We start from the raw sequence: 17691 nt of genomic DNA, 5'->3' as shown, positions 1-17691 counted from the left end.
TAATCCTTTATTAGTCCCGCAGCGGGGAAATTTACAGGATTACAGCAGCATAGAGGATAGTGCAAACATGAGACATAGTAAAAAACAAGATCAAAAATAAGTAATTATAAATAAGCAAATGAGCAATAAAAAAACAGTAAAGAATCCACAGTAACTTAAATATTATATATACAGACAGAAACTATTATAACTATTGTATTGCACAGAGTATTTGTATTGCAATTGCAAATGACCACATTAATCATTTCTGCCTCTGAAAGATAATATGTTACCATTCAGTCACAATATGAACTACTAGCACAGGTCTTATCCCTCAAGCTCAAGACTCTCCACTTGACCTCGGATGACAGCAGCACGGCTACGTCAAAAAGCGAAGCGCTTCTTTTTGGCTCTTCCCGGCACCCGTATTTGTGTTGGTAGCCTGTTTGTTTTGGCTGTCTTTAGGCGTCGGGTCGAAAACCTGCTTCAAGGTTTGTAATCTACACAGCAATGTCGTATCAGCTGTAGAATCACACACTTGTAAACATAATAATAAGCATATTCGTTGCTGCATTTGTAGCCCAACTGGGTTATTCGGTCAGTGGAGTTGAAAGACCAAGGTCCGGGTCGACTGTAGCTAGCTAGCTAGCCGCTACATAAGCTAGCTACATAGCCCGTGATCACAAGGAAGGCTAGCAGAGGCAGAGGCCGGCTGGATGCTAACGTTGCGTGTTTCCGATTAAACTATGGTTTCATTAGTGAGATTAAACTCTACATTAACAGAGAGCAGGCTTGTTGTTTGAATGCGTATACGTCAAGGTAATAAGGGCCAGAAACAGGTGTCTGAAGCTGACAGGATAGCCCCATGCTAAGCTAACGGGGTGTGAGCAGAGCAGTAGGGTGGGGCTCTCTGATTGTTAGCTGACGATGACTGGTCAGCTAGGCTGTGCTTATAATCAAGTGTAATGCAGATGAGAGTATTTGTGTCCAAACAACTAGGATGTTTGACTCACTCAGCTGCAGAGAAGACATGCAACACTGGTGGATGGTCATTTAAACAGCTGGTTGACTGTCTGTATTGCTATGCAAGGTGGTGCTGAAGCTGAGAGCATCAGCAGTCAGCAGATACTTGACCTTTTTACGGTTTTCTTCATTTGTGAGTTGACTGTACAAATACAAGGAGACCACTCCACCACTAGGATGCCCCTTGATGCCTTGTTTTTTTGTCTGATTTACTTATTTACTTACTTACTTACTTACTTTTATTCAATATTTTCCAATGTATTCTTGATTGAACACGAAGGCAAATCAAGTGTGTTGTTTGTATACAGCTGTGGCATCATGTCTGACAAAAGTGAGCTGAAAGCAGAGCTTGAAAGGAAGAAACAACGCCTGGCACAAATCAGAGAGGAGAAGAAACGGAAGGAGGAGGAGCGCAAGAAGCAAGCGGTATGTTTAACATTTTGTTAATAATCTCTGATGTTGAATGCAAAATGAATATGAAGTATAGACAGCATCAAAACCATGGTTCAGAGTGAGCATTGCAAAAAATAATTATTAATTTAAATGCTCATTCTTTCTCTAACACTTCATTTTGTTTTTGAGTTCTGGTAGTCCAGATGGTGCAATAAAATATTGATTGCCATTATTTGCATTTGAATCAAGTCCAGTTTATAGTTTAAAAGAAATGTTGCTTATGTTGGCAGACATACACAACGGGTACCAAGGCTTATGGTCCTTCTGACAAAGTTGGCATGTTGATAAGATGATATGATTTCAATAAGTAGCATTGTTTATAAACAAGTCATTTATAAGAATGACTGGTTTGTATTTCACTTGTGAATGAGATGCAGATCAGTTAATGAAGTTTATACTTTATTACAGAAATAGCTGAGATGTAAATATTAAATGTAAAAAATCTTTCTAATTACCCAGATTATGTGCATGTTGAGATGAAAAATAATGATTGATTTCATTTTTTTTATTTATGCTTTCTTTTTCATAATTCTATCATCAAGGATTTCAGATTTGTGCAGTTTATAAATGTCAGTGATTTGTGTAGCCAATTTGTTTTACATTGATAATCTAAGATAACATAGCACGAGAAAATCATTATCAAGGATTGTTTTTTGTCAGTAATAAACCAATTACTGACAAATCCAATAATAAAACAATCTAAGCAAAATTAGTCCCTGTTTACTGTAATGAAATATCTGACTGGGTCCATTTTTAAGTGTCTGTAAATTGTTTTTTATAACGTACCACAATGATTGTTAGTATTCTACTCTAGATAGGGTAATAAGGCTATAAAGCCTGTCTTGATATCTCTTTTGTTTGCACAGCTACCAGCAGGAACATGTCTTTGAGAGGGGAAAGCTTTGTTAAACTTTTTCGCCTTGCGAGCTGGCCTGGAAATGTACACCTCCAACACAGGGACATTGACAATTAATGTCCTCAGTAAAAAAAGGAAACACAAAGTTTTCCTTCGTTTAGAGGCATTAGATTAAGTCCAGCTTTTGGGCGTTTTCTTTTACCATAAATGTATTTTCTCAAGTTTAAACTGTATACAGTTTGTGGTCTGAGATCAGAGCAATGTATTGTGGATAATTAGAGATTGCTTTAATGAATGATCTGTTGCTCTGTTTTTAGGCGGACCAATTGAAAGATGCTGCACAACACCAGGATGATTCTGACCTGGAGAAAAAAAGACGTGAGGCTGACGCTCTTCTACAGAGTATGGGCATAACCTCAGAGACCCCTGTTGGTATGTTTACATTACTAGTTGGTGGATTTTTACATACTCAGCAACTGTGATATCTGCTTTTAAATTATGTAAACTTATTTTATTATTTTGTGTACCCTAAAAAAGGACTAATGTTTATATAAAATGCAATGAATTTTATACTGTTCATTTAGTGTGGATGCAAACACCCTCAGCATTTTAACCCCGTAGTCCCCCTCTTTAGGTTAAAAGGTTTTACATGTCCTTAAACACTGGTACAAGGGGAAGCACAAAAACAGGAACAAATATTCATAAATGTTTGTTATACCAGTATAGATTGTATTAATATTGGTTTATAGAGTTCACTGGGATTCTTCGGGCACTGACATGTTGCTAACAGCAGGTGGCAGAAGAGATCCATAAGAAAATCATTAAAAGTCTGACAGGATGTGGACAAAATAGAAACACAAATGAAAAAAATACTTGGATGAAGACAAAGTTAGTGTAAATGTATTAAAACGTCTTTCCCAATATGTGCAGATCTTTCCACAGTTCAAGTTTGTTTCTGATTTAACTTGTTTTGCTAGTAATGTCAAGGCTTGACACACATTATAGCATGCTCAATAAAATGAAGCCGTCATTAAATCTACATTTGGTTTGATATCATTCAGCATGGATGCATTTAGTACTTTGTTGTGACTGTCTTCAAACTGTAACAGATGATTATTGTCTGTCTCGCTATATAGTCCCTCCTCCCATCTCTCCAACTACTAAATCGGCGGGCACACCAAGCGAGGCAGGGAGCCAAGACTCTGATGGTGCCGTGGGACCCAGGTACACACACACACACACACACACACACACACACACACACACACACACACACACACACACACACACACACACACACTCCTCAACAACAGATTGAATAACAGCATTTCTTCCCATCTTCTAGCATATTACAAGTGTGGAACAATGTCAATATCCCTATTTATGAAGAACTAATGCCTATTTCTCCACCTGAAGCAAAATGTTTAAATGCTTGGTGCTTTTTTGAGCTTTATATGTCTTGTCAGAAAGTTAGTTTTGTGCTCTTGTGTGTGCTCAGTTATGCCAGCACGAATTCCAGCGTACTTGTCACAGCCTCTCAAGCCACTTAAACTGCAACTGTGTTGTAGAGGAAATTAGTTCTAAAGTATTTTGAATATCGCTTAGAAAAATATGGTTTTTGGTTTTTTTTGCTTCATATGCTTTGTATCAATTTCAACTCCAGACAAAGGCTATGAATATATATAAAGCATGATTGCACGAAGCACAACTGAGCTAAAATCTTTCAGAGAGGTCTCGTACCATTACTGTGAATGATGACAAGTTTATGCCAACTGAGTGCATGTTTATTTAATTTGTGTGCCATTGAATTAGGACGATCCTAAATTAACAATAAAACAGCAGGCTCTTGTGAAGCCTGGGGGACTTCTTAACCCCTAATTAGACCCCCTTCCCTGGGCTGAAATTCAAGCTCCCCCAGTGTCCCATCAGGCCCAGGGAGCTGTTCCCCCTACGTGTTGACTCATTTCCCTCGCCAGCATGGCCATTTCCTACACACATGGAGGTCATGTTTTCTCCCTGAGGGTTCTCTCTGTTTCTCCCTGCCTCTCTGTCTGCACAACACTCTGAGCCTTTGGTGTGACACAGTTCAGGCTGTATCAGCCCCGCAGGCAGCACATTACACCCTGAGTCAGCTCCCTCTGAGAGGCTGTGTGTCCATGCATTTTAAGCAGAAACCTTCTTCCATCTCTGAACGTTGTGCAGGCACATTTAAGCTTGAACTGGAAACCACAAAAAAAAAAAAAGGATCCAGTTTTAAGTTTGTTTTGAAATTTGTGACCTAGGATCCAATCAGCATGTTGTGTGCTATAATGCTAACTTTATTTCCTCTCCTCATTTGTGCTCGCTTCTCTCTCACTAATGCTGCCTTGTTGCTGTGACACTAACCAGGACTCTGCACTGGGACTCTGACCCGTCCACTCTTCAACTTCACTCTGATTCTGAGCTGGGGTACTGGACACTCTCTTCTCTCCTTTACTGGTCATTTTCCCTTCTCTCAATCTATGGCATGACTACTTTGTCTTCCAAAGTCATTATTCGGTTAATGCAGTCCAGGAAAAACAGTCAAGTCGTGCATGCAAGAACGGTCAGACAAAACCTTTGAAATGATTCACACTGATTGCTACTCTAATCTGAAGTCTTTGCCATCCCATGAAACACTTGTTTATTTACTTACTTTGACTTGTTATGAGGTGAAAATTGTTACAAAAGCATATCAGGGTGATAGCAGAATGACTGGTTTGTATGTTTGTTTTTTTTCTTGTTAAAATGTGCAAAGTTTGAGTTGTTCTATGCTTTTAGGCGTGGAACTCCAAAACTGGGAATGGCCAAAGTCACACAAGTGGACTTCCCTCCACGTGAGACTGTGTCCTACACAAAAGAGACCCAGACACCTGTCATGACTCAGCAGAAACAAGGTGATTCTCACATAATATTACATAGGTTAACCTGGAAAAATGGACAAGACCTGTGTTCCCATGAACCTAAGTGATTAAATGTGTGGATGCATTAGGAATGTAGTACTCAATTTAGAAGTGTAGCATCTTTGCTAACAAAAGTTTTGTTCTACTGCAAGGATTTTGCACTTCTTGTAGAGGATTATTCATTACGGGTGAGTGAACAAGTGGATACCGGAAGTGAATAACAAGTGGAGGAGATTTGATTTCAGACAAAAGTAAAGGAAAACAGAGGCCCAGAAAACATAAGAAGTCAAAGGAGAGATTAAATTCAGACAAGCCTTGAACCTCACAACCAACTCTGCTTCAGTATAATTAATGAGCAGGATGAGACGACCAGTGAGAGGAAGGAGAAATTGGATTTCGGGGAAAGATATGAAGCGCTGCACATACGACCGCTTACTGCCTCTGAAGCATGTCGATACGTATGTAATTGCTGCACTGAAGCTTTCATGCGGTTTGTAAAAAGAGAATATTTGGTCTGCTACTAACACCACATGTTGAACACATGCTCCATAAAATATGCAAGACTTGGGGGTATGCTGCTTGTTCTTCGCTGATTCATGTAATCAGATGGATGAATAATGTGCCTGACTGAAATCCTGATTAGGTTGTTTTTTTTATTCGTTTTTTTTAAAGAAACATCAAAACTATTCTGCAAAACCTCCCATCTACAACTCCTGGATTGAGTCTGTCTTTTAAGCCATTAGTTCAATTTATCTGCATCAGCTCACACATCTTTTTAAAGCATCCTTGAAAGCCTGGTTAGGATTTTAAACAGCGTACCGGTTGCTGATTGTTGTCCCTTCAGGTGATGTGCAGTAAATCCAAGATGAAATTGTGTGATTTTGTGGAAAACTATGAGCGGAGCTAGTGAAGGATGAAGAGCATCCCTGTGTTCCTCATCGCTCTTTACTCTGGACTCTACTGGGCATTGTAAAACTGTGTTAAACAACGGTGGTTTCTGCCAGCTGTTCAACACGAGGCCCCCTTCCCCTCTCTGCCACTATGTAATCATTTCATCAACTCCCTCGCTTCCCTGTCTTCTCCCTTCACCGAACAGGCACATAACAAAACACACTCAGTGACATTGTGCATTTTCACACCATCACTTTTGGCACTCTATGAGACGGCATCCCCTTCCCAGCTTGCTCCCCTCGGTGCATTTCTGATGTGTGGGGTGGCGTCAGGCCGGCTCTCTGATTGAGCGATTTATCGTGTTGTCAAAAGGAGGCAATGGCGCAGCATTCTCAAGGTCAGCAGGCGGTGGCATTAGAGGGAGCGGCGGCCGTGGCCCTGGCTGCTGCACACCGAGGGTCCCCCACAGTGTGTGTTGGACATCTCAGAGAAAGGAGTAAAAGATTTAAGATTTAATGTCATCTGCCCTTTTGACCCAAAGAAAAGAAGAAAAAAACACCAGAACAGTCGAGGAGAACGCATGATCGGGTTACATGATTCGTTTGTTATTTATGCGGACAATATTGCATCATGAATCAGACAGTCTTTGTTAGCCCAGTGTGCTCTGAATTCTCCTCTCGTATCTCTATGACTGATATAGTAATTCATCTTTCTTTGCCAAGATTGTGTCCATGGGAGAGCATAGAAGCATTTTTCTTTAGACTTGAATTAGTGTATTCCAATCTGTAGGTAGTTTCAGGAAGTTTGTTGGTTTAAGTCATCAGATTGGTGAATGAGCCGGCGCTGCAGTGTACTCAGACTACACTAGTACTAATGTGCAGCATCAGTATGCACTCTTAAACAATAGGCTATAATTATGGAATAAGATATTGTTGGAGTTGTGTGTGTGTGTGTGTGTGTGTGTGTGTGTGTGTGTGTGTGTGTGTGTGTGTGTGTGTGTGTGTGTGTGTGTGTGTGTGTGTGTGTGTGTGTGTGTGTGTGTGTGTGTGTGTGTGTGTGTGTGTGTGTGGCGGTTGGTCTGGTGCAGCGTGTAAAAAGGCTGGTCATGACTAGGAGTATGCAGAGCAGTTTAATAAATGCTAGATTTAATTGAATGTGATTGTTTTAATCACTCTGAATTAAGAGGCAGGTCAAAACTTTTTATCACAGAAGCCCTTGATGGCCTTCTTGTTTGAAGTGTCACTTGTAATAGTGGTCAGCTTTTATGCACTTGATGATTAGAGCTGTTAAATATCTATTGTATCCCTCTGTCATTCGGTATCATCACACCAAATGTTCATTCAAATGGAACATTTGGTGTATTCTCCTTTTTTATCTGAGTGTATAGTTTGAGTTTTTACACCTTTTACAACCAGCTTTTTGTTCTCAATCGATTTGACAATAATATGATTTTGTATAATATCTGTGATTGACATTTTTTCTAAGGGAGCAGAGTGCTGGTTTTGGATTTCAGCTGACCATCAGCCTGTTTGTGATCTCTAGACCTCTGTGTCATTAGAGACGTGTAACCATGTTGTAGGAGTTGAAAACAATACACTTCTATTTCACAGATGACTGAGTCTCGAAGAGTGTTATCGGATTGACAGAGGTCTGTTTTTCTTTGCCTTGCAGCCATTTTTAAATGTGCTACACAGCTACACACAACCACAGATGTTGATGGTTTTTCCCCTGAGAAAACGGTTGATCCCAGTTTATATATATATATATATATATATATATATATAAGTACATTTTGTAAACTGTGGCTAAAGCTACTCTATTTTATGCAACAATAAATTATAGTGCACATATTTATGTGTGTATGTATTGGTAGTTTTGTTTTCTCTGGTTATTGGCCTTTGTACAAGCAGGCAGAGGAAAACCCTCACGTGCTGAAGTCTGACTCCTATTGTGCAGGGACGTATAGAAAGTGAAAAACACCTGCAGAGGGATGATTATACTTTGTACATCTCTGGGCGCATACCGTGTTTGCATTAATATATTGTCCATTGACTAAGACCTGTGAGCCACAACCACCAACCCCCTCCCTGTCTCCCCCTCCCTGTCTCCCCCTCCGAAAAAAGCTTTTATTTCTTAAGTGGTACAAAAGCCATAATTGAGCCTGCTTTGAGAGGAGGTGTCAGTGTATGGGACATCGGTGATCCGGGTGAATTCTGTTAAATGCAACCCCCCCCCCTCCCCTTCCTCCACAACCCATCAGCACTACCACCCCACACTACCCCCCCCCCCCAACACATCCCTCAGCGGGGTCACCAGGATCACTAGCTTTTCTCCAAATGGCCATTTTGGCTGGCAGGTGCATTATACCCTTTATTTTCAGATTGTCTATCCGCTCCTAATGCCGGGCAGGTTGATTGCTCCGGCTGCCTCACCAGGGAAAGGGCTGACGAGCACGGCCGGGACTAGCTGAAAGACAGTGATTACTGTTTTCCTTTAAGCCTGATTGAGGCCCTTGAAAGGAATGATTTTAACCTTCTCCTGTTGGTTGCAGAGTATGGCCGTACATCCAAATGGCTTGTGTCATCAACCCGGTTCTGTAAACTCATCAGTGTACCCAATAACCTTCTTCCCCAAACCTCCATCTGAGAATAGGGGATAAATCACTTTATGGACAAAGTGACAGATGACATTATCATTTAGATTATCTCCGTAGGAAGGAAATTCTGGCGTGCGGCGCTGTCATCTTAGATTAACTATAAGGCTCATACCAAGATAAATGCGCGTAGGAACCAGGCGAGTATTTCCCGTCTCCTCATGAATCTGTTTTGTCCTGCTTTTGCTATTATTATTTATTTTTTACATTGAAAGCATAGGCCATATACCGTCTCCAGGAGATGTGTTTTGAAAAAAAAGCGCGTTCATCTTTCTTTGAGGTAGAACCGGTGTGCAGTTTGCCAGCTGGTCTGCCCTGTATTTTGTTGTACATTCTCTGAGGTTGAATAGGAGTTGCAGGACCTCCTGCTAGGATGGTAATTGCACAGGCTTGCTGTTCAGGGAGAAGCTTGTCTTGGTGCGGCCAGGCGGAAAACCTCTGTGCCATCCCCATGCCACCTCTGAAGAGCACGAGACAATCCCAGCATCACCATCTGCTTTTTGCACCATGCCGTCATCTGGTCAGACCAATGGGACGGGCCCGGGCAGCTGCTCCACACCCTCTGCCCCGCTGCCCTGTGGCCTAGAAGGGGGCAACCTGCCACGAGGACACAGAGGAAACCGCTACACTGACAGCTAGACTTCCCATTGAATGGCTGGAGTCTCATTAACAGTTGGGAAAGACAGGGGTCCCTATGACAACAAGACACCCGCTGCGCTGTGTCCCTTTAGCACAAATGACAAACTTCCCTGCTTTAGAGGAGCAGGTTCCTTTTTTTGAAAGGCGACATTGTGCTGGCAAACCAAACAAATGTAAGGCAGAGATACAAAATCAGTCTTTTGCTGTCCCCATAATCACTGGGTGGAGCTTTTATTGAAAAAAGGAAATAATGGAGGTGAAAGACATAGTGACCAAAAGGTATGAAACATTTATATGGAGGCATTACTGCTCCTTGTATGAAAGTGGTTGCTTTGAATTCAATTTGATTCCCCATTTCCATTTGTTTTTGACAAAATTCATATTAAACAATATTGATTTAGAATTTCTTGCGTAGGAATATGTTTATTCAGAGTCGTGTGGCGTATGCAACCTAACTGTGTGTTTTCCAGTGTTTAACATGGTCTACTCTCTGATCAACAGAGGAAGAAGAGGAGGAAGAAAGTGCTCCAACTCAACCAGCAGTGGAGACTCAGATTGAGAAACCCGACCAGAAAGTGGATGAGGAAGGTACTTCACTACCACTGATGATGCATACAAAAATATTTCTATTCCCGTAATGAGGGTGCATCACATGCGACATCATAAAGGCAATGAGCAGCAGGGATCCCTACTACATCTCAGTTTGTGTTTTTCTGTGTAGCATCCCCCACGAGCTGACAGAGGAGGAAAAACTCCAGATCCTGCACTCTGAAGAGTTTGTGAATTTCTTCGACCACAGCACTCGCATTATTGAGCGGGCTATATCAGAGCACGTGGACCTCTTCTTTGACTACAGTGGCCGTGACCTGGAGGAGAAGGAGGGGTAATGATAAAACAACTAGTGTTTGAAAAAAACAAAAAAACATTGTAATTGGTTTCTGAAGAAGTGTTTTTATTGATTTGTGGTGCGTTTGTTTTTTCCAGTGAAATCCAGGCCGGAACAAAGCTCTCTCTCAACAGGCAGTTCTTGGACGAGCGCTGGTCCAAGCATCGTGTTGTCACCTGCCTGGACTGGTCCCTCCAGGTTCATTTCTTTTTTTTTTAACAACTTTTTGTAATTGAACCAATAATTGAACATATTTTCCAGAGCAGCATTTGGATGTTGTTTCTAATTATCAAAATGTTAATCCTTAAAAATGAATTCATTGTGTTAAATTTGAAGTCATCATTTGGATAAGTGTTGCTAATTGGCTGTTGAAACAACTTAGCTTTGCGCAGCCATAATGCTTTATGATTACATAGCTTGAGTTTGACAGCATTTGCTTTTCGCCACAAATCCCTCAGGAAAAGTAAGTTATGTCCCACACATTGTCACTCAATCGGGGGCCATAATGATTTGTTTCCTCTGGTGTCTAAGGTCATTTAATGCACGATTCTGCAACGACTTTTGACAGTGATTGAACACCAGCTCTTTGTTCCCAGTATTTACCAGCTCAGAGCGATATATATCCATACCCTTGTCATTTGAAATTCTGAATTCACAAACTGTAAATCTCAGATCAGGTATTCTAAACAGCTGAGGTTAACGGTGTGTTTACACCTGGGTCGTGTTTCTAATATGTGCTTCAGTGGGTTTTAGGTTCTCAATGAGCTGCTTTGTTTTCGTAGACCACTGTTCTTTTGAGCGCTTTCCTAAATGTAGCTTTTGGTTAAAATTATGAAAGGAAAAAAAAATGCATTTTGCCAAAGTTCATAAGGGCTATTTAAGGCAGCCATAAATCTTGAGAAAAGGTTGTTCATTCTTTAAGGCATTCAGAAGCACCACACAGGGCAGGGCAGTCTTTTCCACATGGAGCCGAGCCTGGGGGCCACGTCTGCTCCCCCTGACATTCATTTGGGCTGTTTTTTTGTTTTTTTTCTGTCACCAGTATCCTGAACTCCTACTTGCCTCATACAACAACAATGAGGACGCTCCTCACGAGCCAGACGGCGTGGCCTTAGTGTGGAACATGAAGTACAAGAAGGCCACACCGGAGTACGTCTTCCACTGTCAGGTACCCAAAGCTAAAAGTCTCTCTCTGCTTCTTTTTCCCCCCAACGTCCTCACGGGTGGCTTCTTCCATGACAAGCATGGAACACTGCCAACCAAAACCCCCCTTTTTGTTCCCCTCGCCTCTCCTTCTCCCTGAGTTCACCGTATTGGCATCCACCTCCACCACATCTATCCTGTAAACACATGTTCGTGAGGCTCAGGAGAAGACCTGTGGTGCAGCAGTCGAATGGAATCCGAGCGCTGCAGCAGGATTAAGTGTGTGGGGCAGGGCTGGTTATCATGTGCATCCAAACAAGGGCCCTGTGTTCAGGCGAGCTAGCAGAGTGAGCAGCACAGCTCCTCCGCTCTGCCCAGCCTTATTATAATGGATGCCCTGAGGCTCCTTCACCAAGACAAGTTGAGTAAAACCACATGTTGTAGCCGCCAGAGCGGATGTAGATGTAGGCGTATTGCTCAGATGAATAAAACTGAAAAGAAGTGTGAACAACATTTTTCTACGTGCCTCAAAGTCAGCTCATTATGACATTTTTCCTGAACCAGACAATTTTTGTCGAGAAAAAGTCCCTGTTATTAATAATATTGAGGTTAGATAGTGTCAGGTGAAGTTCTGAGTGTGAGTACGCCGCCTTAAAAACAAACTCAAGTCATAAAACACAGGATAAAGTCATTATCCCAAAAAAATATTATAATCTTGATGACCAGCCTCGAGGTTTGTTTTTCACAGAACAGTTTTATAACCTGAAATTGAAGAAGGAAAACAACAGGTTCAAGTTTTTGCCAACTATGACTCTTTGTTATTTTGACTCTAGATTTATTTATGTTTCCATTCAAAATAATTCTAAAGGCTTATATTGTTAAGTGTTTTTACTGATCTGAGTAAATTAATACAGTTAATGCATTATTTGCATCGGCATAATAACACTAAGCTACCAGTTTATTAGGTACACCTAGCTAAAACTAATGCAAATGTCCTGCATGAAGGTTATAATGTAATAATGTTTTAGATAGGTGGCTACCCTCATTATTATAAATGGCTTGGAAGAAATAATAGAAAACACCGGTATCAGTATCATTATATCAGTATAACAAACTACAGTTCAACATCACCAAAAACTGCATCCTCCATAGTGTTAATAAAGTTGAATCAGCACCTCTCTCTGTCCTTGATACATTCTTGCTTTTTTTTATTGGCCATGAAGATATTTCTAGAGACCTGTCGCCGGGCTGTCTCACTATAAACATGTATTTATTCATCACTGGAGAAGCTAAACATTGCCTATCCCTTTCTCTATTTGTTTTCCTCTCTTTCTGACAGTCTGCTGTTATGTCTGCTGCGTTTGCCAAGTTCCACCCCAACGTTGTGGTGGGGGGCACATACTCGGGCCAGATTGTGCTGTGGGACAACAGGAGCAACAAGAGGACTCCGGTGCAGAGGACTCCCCTGTCAGCAGCAGCACACACGGTACACTGAACAACCGGCACTAATGGCTTTTACTTTATGCCAAGACAGCAGAAGAGTTAAATGTCTCCCTCATTCTCTGTGCAGCACCCTGTATACTGTGTGAATGTGGTCGGCACCCAGAACGCCCACAACCTGATTAGCATCTCCACCGATGGCAAGATCTGCTCCTGGAGTCTGGACATGCTCTCACAGCCACAGGTAACATACACTGTATAAATGTGTGTTTTTCTCCTCTGTGTGGTCAGAGGAATATTTCTGGAGAACATAAACGGCTCAGGGGTTAAAGATTTAGCCGTAAAATCTTATTGCAATGTTTATATTACATCACATTTTAAAGCTTTGAGCTCAGGTTTCACACATTGTGTACTTTCTGTCTCTTCTGTCTCACATTCCGACCCTATCCAGCTAAACGTCAAAACATTTTGGCCGGACTCCTTCGTTTTAGCATTCCAGTTTTGTTTTGCCTGTGGCTTTATCTTCAGTGTTTTCCGACAACTCATTTTTCACTCTCAAGGAAATTAACTTTGCTAGCTGTGTCATTTCATCTGTCCTGCCAAGACCTCAATGTCAAACTTCTAAACTATTTTTTTTTTTTTACAACGTGCTAGTTGAATTTAGATTATGCATTAATAAACTGTCAAGTGATTTTTATAGGTTGTGCTTGGCAGAGTGTGTGTTAACATAAAGCCTGAGCAGGGAGCTTGTTAAAGATGTTTTTTCCATGTTGCCTCTCCTCCACAGGACAGCATGGAGCTGGTGTTCAAGCAGTCCAAAGCTGTAGCTGTCACCTCCATGTCTTTCCCTCTCGGAGATGTCAACAATTTCGTGGTGGGCAGCGAGGACGGCTCCGTCTACATGTCGTGTCGTCATGGAAGGTGTGTTCATGAGCAAAACCGCGCTCCCCCGGCGTCGCTCCCCAACACCGCCAGGAAACTGAGGAGGCTTGTTAGGCCCACCTCGGACCGGGTGTCAAATAAATATAACCCACTCACTTCCCAGTGCAACGCAAATCCAACACTTGATCTCCTGCTGTTTGAGGTTTCACTCCTGCCCAGTTATCCTGTTTTTCTTTTCCGCTTGTCAGTTGTGTTTGTAAAGGTCGCTCAACATAAACAGGGCACACATGCAGGGGAAACAAATCATTTTTTCCCCCTGTCCTTTTTTTTCTTCTTCTTTCTTTCTCCTCTGTATGTTTCTCTGGGTGAGAGAGTTTGTTTACACTCGGTCTTCCCGGGTAGAATTAAAACAGCAGTTCATCCCACAATGCTCTCATTTAAGACACCGGGGCTTCTCTCGTGGTTGGTCCTCGGCAAAGAAGCGAAGAAGTGTGGCTTAAATCAGAGCTGCCACTGAGAAGCGTGTGAGCCCCACAGTAAATGTCCTGCAGTATGCCCAGAGACCGCAGAGAGGGGATAGATGCTCGGGGTTCGCGCAGCAGAATCACCTCTGTAATTGGGGGAATAATTTTCCACCTCATTTACAATGGTATGATACTCTCATCGCAGTTAATAATGCATAAGCATCACTCATGCTGAGTATTTACCTCTCTGCGTTAATTATCAGAGCCTCAGTTGGGAAACAGCTCTGCAACATGTGGTTCAGGGTTTGCGTGCACTTTTTCCATCCTGCTGCTAATCACATGATATAAGTAAATGATTCATGTGAATGTATCCATCAGACTTCCATCTGTGCCTGTTGCTTTCTTTCATGCTTAATGTAGCGCACAAAGTGACTCAAACATGGGAGTGTTAACTGTTTGGTTTTTATAATTTTTTCCCTTTCATTCAATGTACAGAAATGTATCTTCAAACATTATCACAACTGAAGGTCGCTGCTCAACACCTGCTGCTTTTGGAAAATTACATTTCTCGTGCTCAATTGAATCTGTCAGTACGTCTGCACTCACTCTCCCCTTCATCTTCTGTGTGCTCCACAGCAAAGCGGGTATCAGTGAGATGTTCGAGGGCCATCATGGGCCCATCACAGGGATCAACTGCCACACAGCTGCAGGGCCTCTGGACTTCTCCCACCTGTTTGTCACCTCCTCTTTCGACTGGACTGTCAAGCTGTGGAGCACAAAGGTTAGAGCAGATCCAGAAAACCTCAGGATGATTTGATTTGGCTGCAAAGACCTATCTGTGTGTTTTATGCCTGTACAAGGGTCCATATAATCCCCTTTTCATTCATTTTAAACTGCAATTTAGAAAAGAGTAATGATGTTTCTTGTTGTGTTTATTTTAGACCATTTAGACTGTTTAGTTAAAATAACCAATCTGTTCCCTCTAATGTTAACAAGCATAAGAGTCTAAACAGTCACTACAAGCTCTGTGAGGTTGATGCCTGCACTCCTGCTATGGAGCACAGCCAACGCTAACACGCTAATGTTTAGCAGATAATGTTTACCATCTCAGTTAGCAATGCAAATTGCCTTCAACGCAGACTACAGCTGATACAAATGTTTTGACCTCATGGTGGCACTAGATGAAAAGTTTACAATTCATCTAGTGTGGAACATAAACGTGCGTGCCCTTTAAAGTTGTACGGGTAACAGTCTCAGATATACAAATACAAATATACAGTTACAAATATTATGGTTTAATAATATCATTATTATTAGTTACAATTGTCCTTAAAGGAATGAGAATAGAATTACAATCTTAAAAATAATCAAAAATCTGGTTAAAAAATTGCATGTTATAAAGCCTGTTATATATCTGAAGCATGTTAGTTTCTATGTTGGCAGCAATGTAGCATGTTAAATAAAAAAACCCATCAGCTTTGAGCTTTAAACTAATATCCTATTATCATTAACAACTGATATATACCGTAGGTGTGGGACTGCTAATACCGTATGTCGGTATAACGTGACAACCCTGATGCCAAACCATAAAATATTTGTCAAGATACTTTGGCTCTGAACCAAAGTGGTGCAGCCATCCTTGGAGCCTCGCCGCTAGCGTAGCTAAGATTAGGCAGTCTGATAATAGTTAAGACATTTGTTTTAACTATTACCTGAAAAAAAATGTTTTCTTTCCCCTCAAATATTTCTGCAGAACAACAAGCCGCTGTACTCATTTGAGGATAACTCGGATTACGTGTATGATGTCATGTGGTCTCCGACTCACCCTGCTCTGTTTGCTTGTGTGGACGGAGTGGGTCATCTGGACCTGTGGAACCTCAACAACGACACCGAGGTATTACAGTCCTACTAACGGCATACACATATATGTCACATCTGTTTTTAGTTTCCCTTTCCAGCTTAAGAGGAGACAAACATTGTTTTTTGTAGCAGCGACATTTATCTACTTTTTTTTTTACTGAATAAAATTCCTCAAGTGGAAGCAGCATAGAGGTTGCAGCCCATGTTTCCAGCCTTCTAATAGGTACTTTTTGTTTTTATTGTTTTAGGTTCCTACTGCCAGCGTCACAGTGGACGGTAACCCGGCTCTCAACAGGGTCAGATGGGCTCATTCTGGCAAAGAAATCGCTGTGGGAGACTCTGATGGACGAGTTCTCGTGTATGATGTTGGAGAGGTGAGCGGCCATGACTTTGCTTTTTACCATCAAGTGTCTATGGAGTATTTTTTTTAGGCATGTTGTTGCAGACATGATTCAGCCTCAGTGATTAATTAGGCATTTCTCGTGGACTTTTACTCAAACGATTCTAAAAGGTTTTAGAATTGAATTGAGCCATCGTCCATAACCAAGCATATAGAGCATTAAATGTGATCTTGTGCCACTGCAGAAGCCTGTATTTCAGTATTTCAGATTTTAGTCATGCCTCTGTTGTGCCCCTCCCCCCCATAGCAAACTGCGGTTCCACGAAACGACGAGTGGACCCGTTTCGTTCGCACGCTGTCGGATATCAACGAGAACAGAGATGATGCAGAGGAGCTGGCAGCTCAGCGCCTGGCTGCCTGATCTACTCGCCACGGAAAAAGGCGATGTTTAAGGGACCAGTGGCGCGCTTGTTAATATCAACCCTGTTTCTGATGGAAGGGAATTATTTGACGACATGACCGGAGAGAAAAAAGATGAAGTTTTGATCACAAAGAAGTATGGACATCGTTGGATTTCTTAGACCTTCTTATTTGGACAAACCTGCCTTCTCAGTTAGCCTGACTGTCACAGGTCTTCCTTTGATTAACACAAGCGACCTCAGACACTAACATGAAGCCATATCCACCAAACACACACCAGTTGTTCCTTTTTTTTTTTCAACCAGATGCCTTAAACTTTAATTTTGATTGTAAACTCATACCTGTCTTCATTTAGTGCATGTTAACTACAGCCTTAATTTTTGAATCCAAAAAGGTAACACTCATAGCGGAGTTCCATTTCCACCAAAGTTGTAGTTAAGCAATCACATCTTTAAAAACTTCTTATAACTGTAGAACCATGTTGTCTTCGCCGTTCCTTTTAGACTTTATAACCTGAATATTCACTTGTTTGTAAAATACTGAAAAAGTCCAAAATCCAGAAGTCTTTCTACTTTCTATATTGCTCTACAAAGCACTGGTTTTCACTTAATCAGTGCAGCTGGTTAGACTGGAGATAGTGGGGAATATCCTCAATGCCTAAGAAGCTGATCATGTATGCTGTAACTGCTCAGTGATGAGTGTTGACAGGATCTGAACAGAGATCGTTTGTTTCCTGAAGACTCTTCAAAGCTTTGTGTCAAAACTGAGAATGTACTTTTCACACAGTAGAAACAAACGGTTTGGATGATTTATTTCAATAAAATACAATAAATACATTTAA

At 41.5% G+C, this 17691-nt stretch overlaps 1 protein-coding gene across 1 annotated transcript; it reads left to right on the top strand.

Moving 5' to 3' along the window:
- Positions 1–396: 396 nt before the first annotated feature.
- LOC129105131 (dynein, cytoplasmic 1, intermediate chain 2a-like) lies at positions 397–17689 on the top strand. Its single transcript, XM_054616030.1, has 16 exons — positions 397–470; positions 1311–1428; positions 2629–2743; positions 3448–3535; positions 5111–5226; positions 9917–10003; positions 10118–10298; positions 10400–10499; positions 11344–11469; positions 12784–12930; positions 13015–13128; positions 13672–13805; positions 14867–15011; positions 15984–16124; positions 16339–16464; positions 16738–17689. Exons 2-16 carry the CDS (start codon positions 1321–1323, stop codon positions 16849–16851), a joined length of 1842 nt encoding a protein of 613 aa, XP_054472005.1. The 5' UTR covers positions 397–470; positions 1311–1320; the 3' UTR covers positions 16852–17689.
- The last annotated feature ends 2 nt before the right edge of the window (positions 17690–17691 follow it).

The sequence above is a fragment of the Anoplopoma fimbria genome, chromosome 16 (assembly GCF_027596085.1).
Source record: "Anoplopoma fimbria isolate UVic2021 breed Golden Eagle Sablefish chromosome 16, Afim_UVic_2022, whole genome shotgun sequence".
Lineage (NCBI taxonomy): Eukaryota > Metazoa > Chordata > Actinopteri > Perciformes > Anoplopomatidae > Anoplopoma > Anoplopoma fimbria.
This window is presented reverse-complemented; position numbering and strand designations above follow the sequence as displayed.

Bases quoted from the DNA above. Each gene is read 5' to 3' on its own strand.
- LOC129105131 (XM_054616030.1), top strand. From the start codon at position 1,321: ATGTCTGACAAAAGTGAGCTGAAAGCAGAGCTTGAAAGGAAGAAACAA. The intron at 10,500-11,343 runs GTTCATTTCTTT...TTCTGTCACCAG, and splicing joins GCCTGGACTGGTCCCTCCAG to TATCCTGAACTCCTACTTGC. The intron at 13,806-14,866 runs GTGTGTTCATGA...TGTGCTCCACAG, and splicing joins ATGTCGTGTCGTCATGGAAG to CAAAGCGGGTATCAGTGAGA.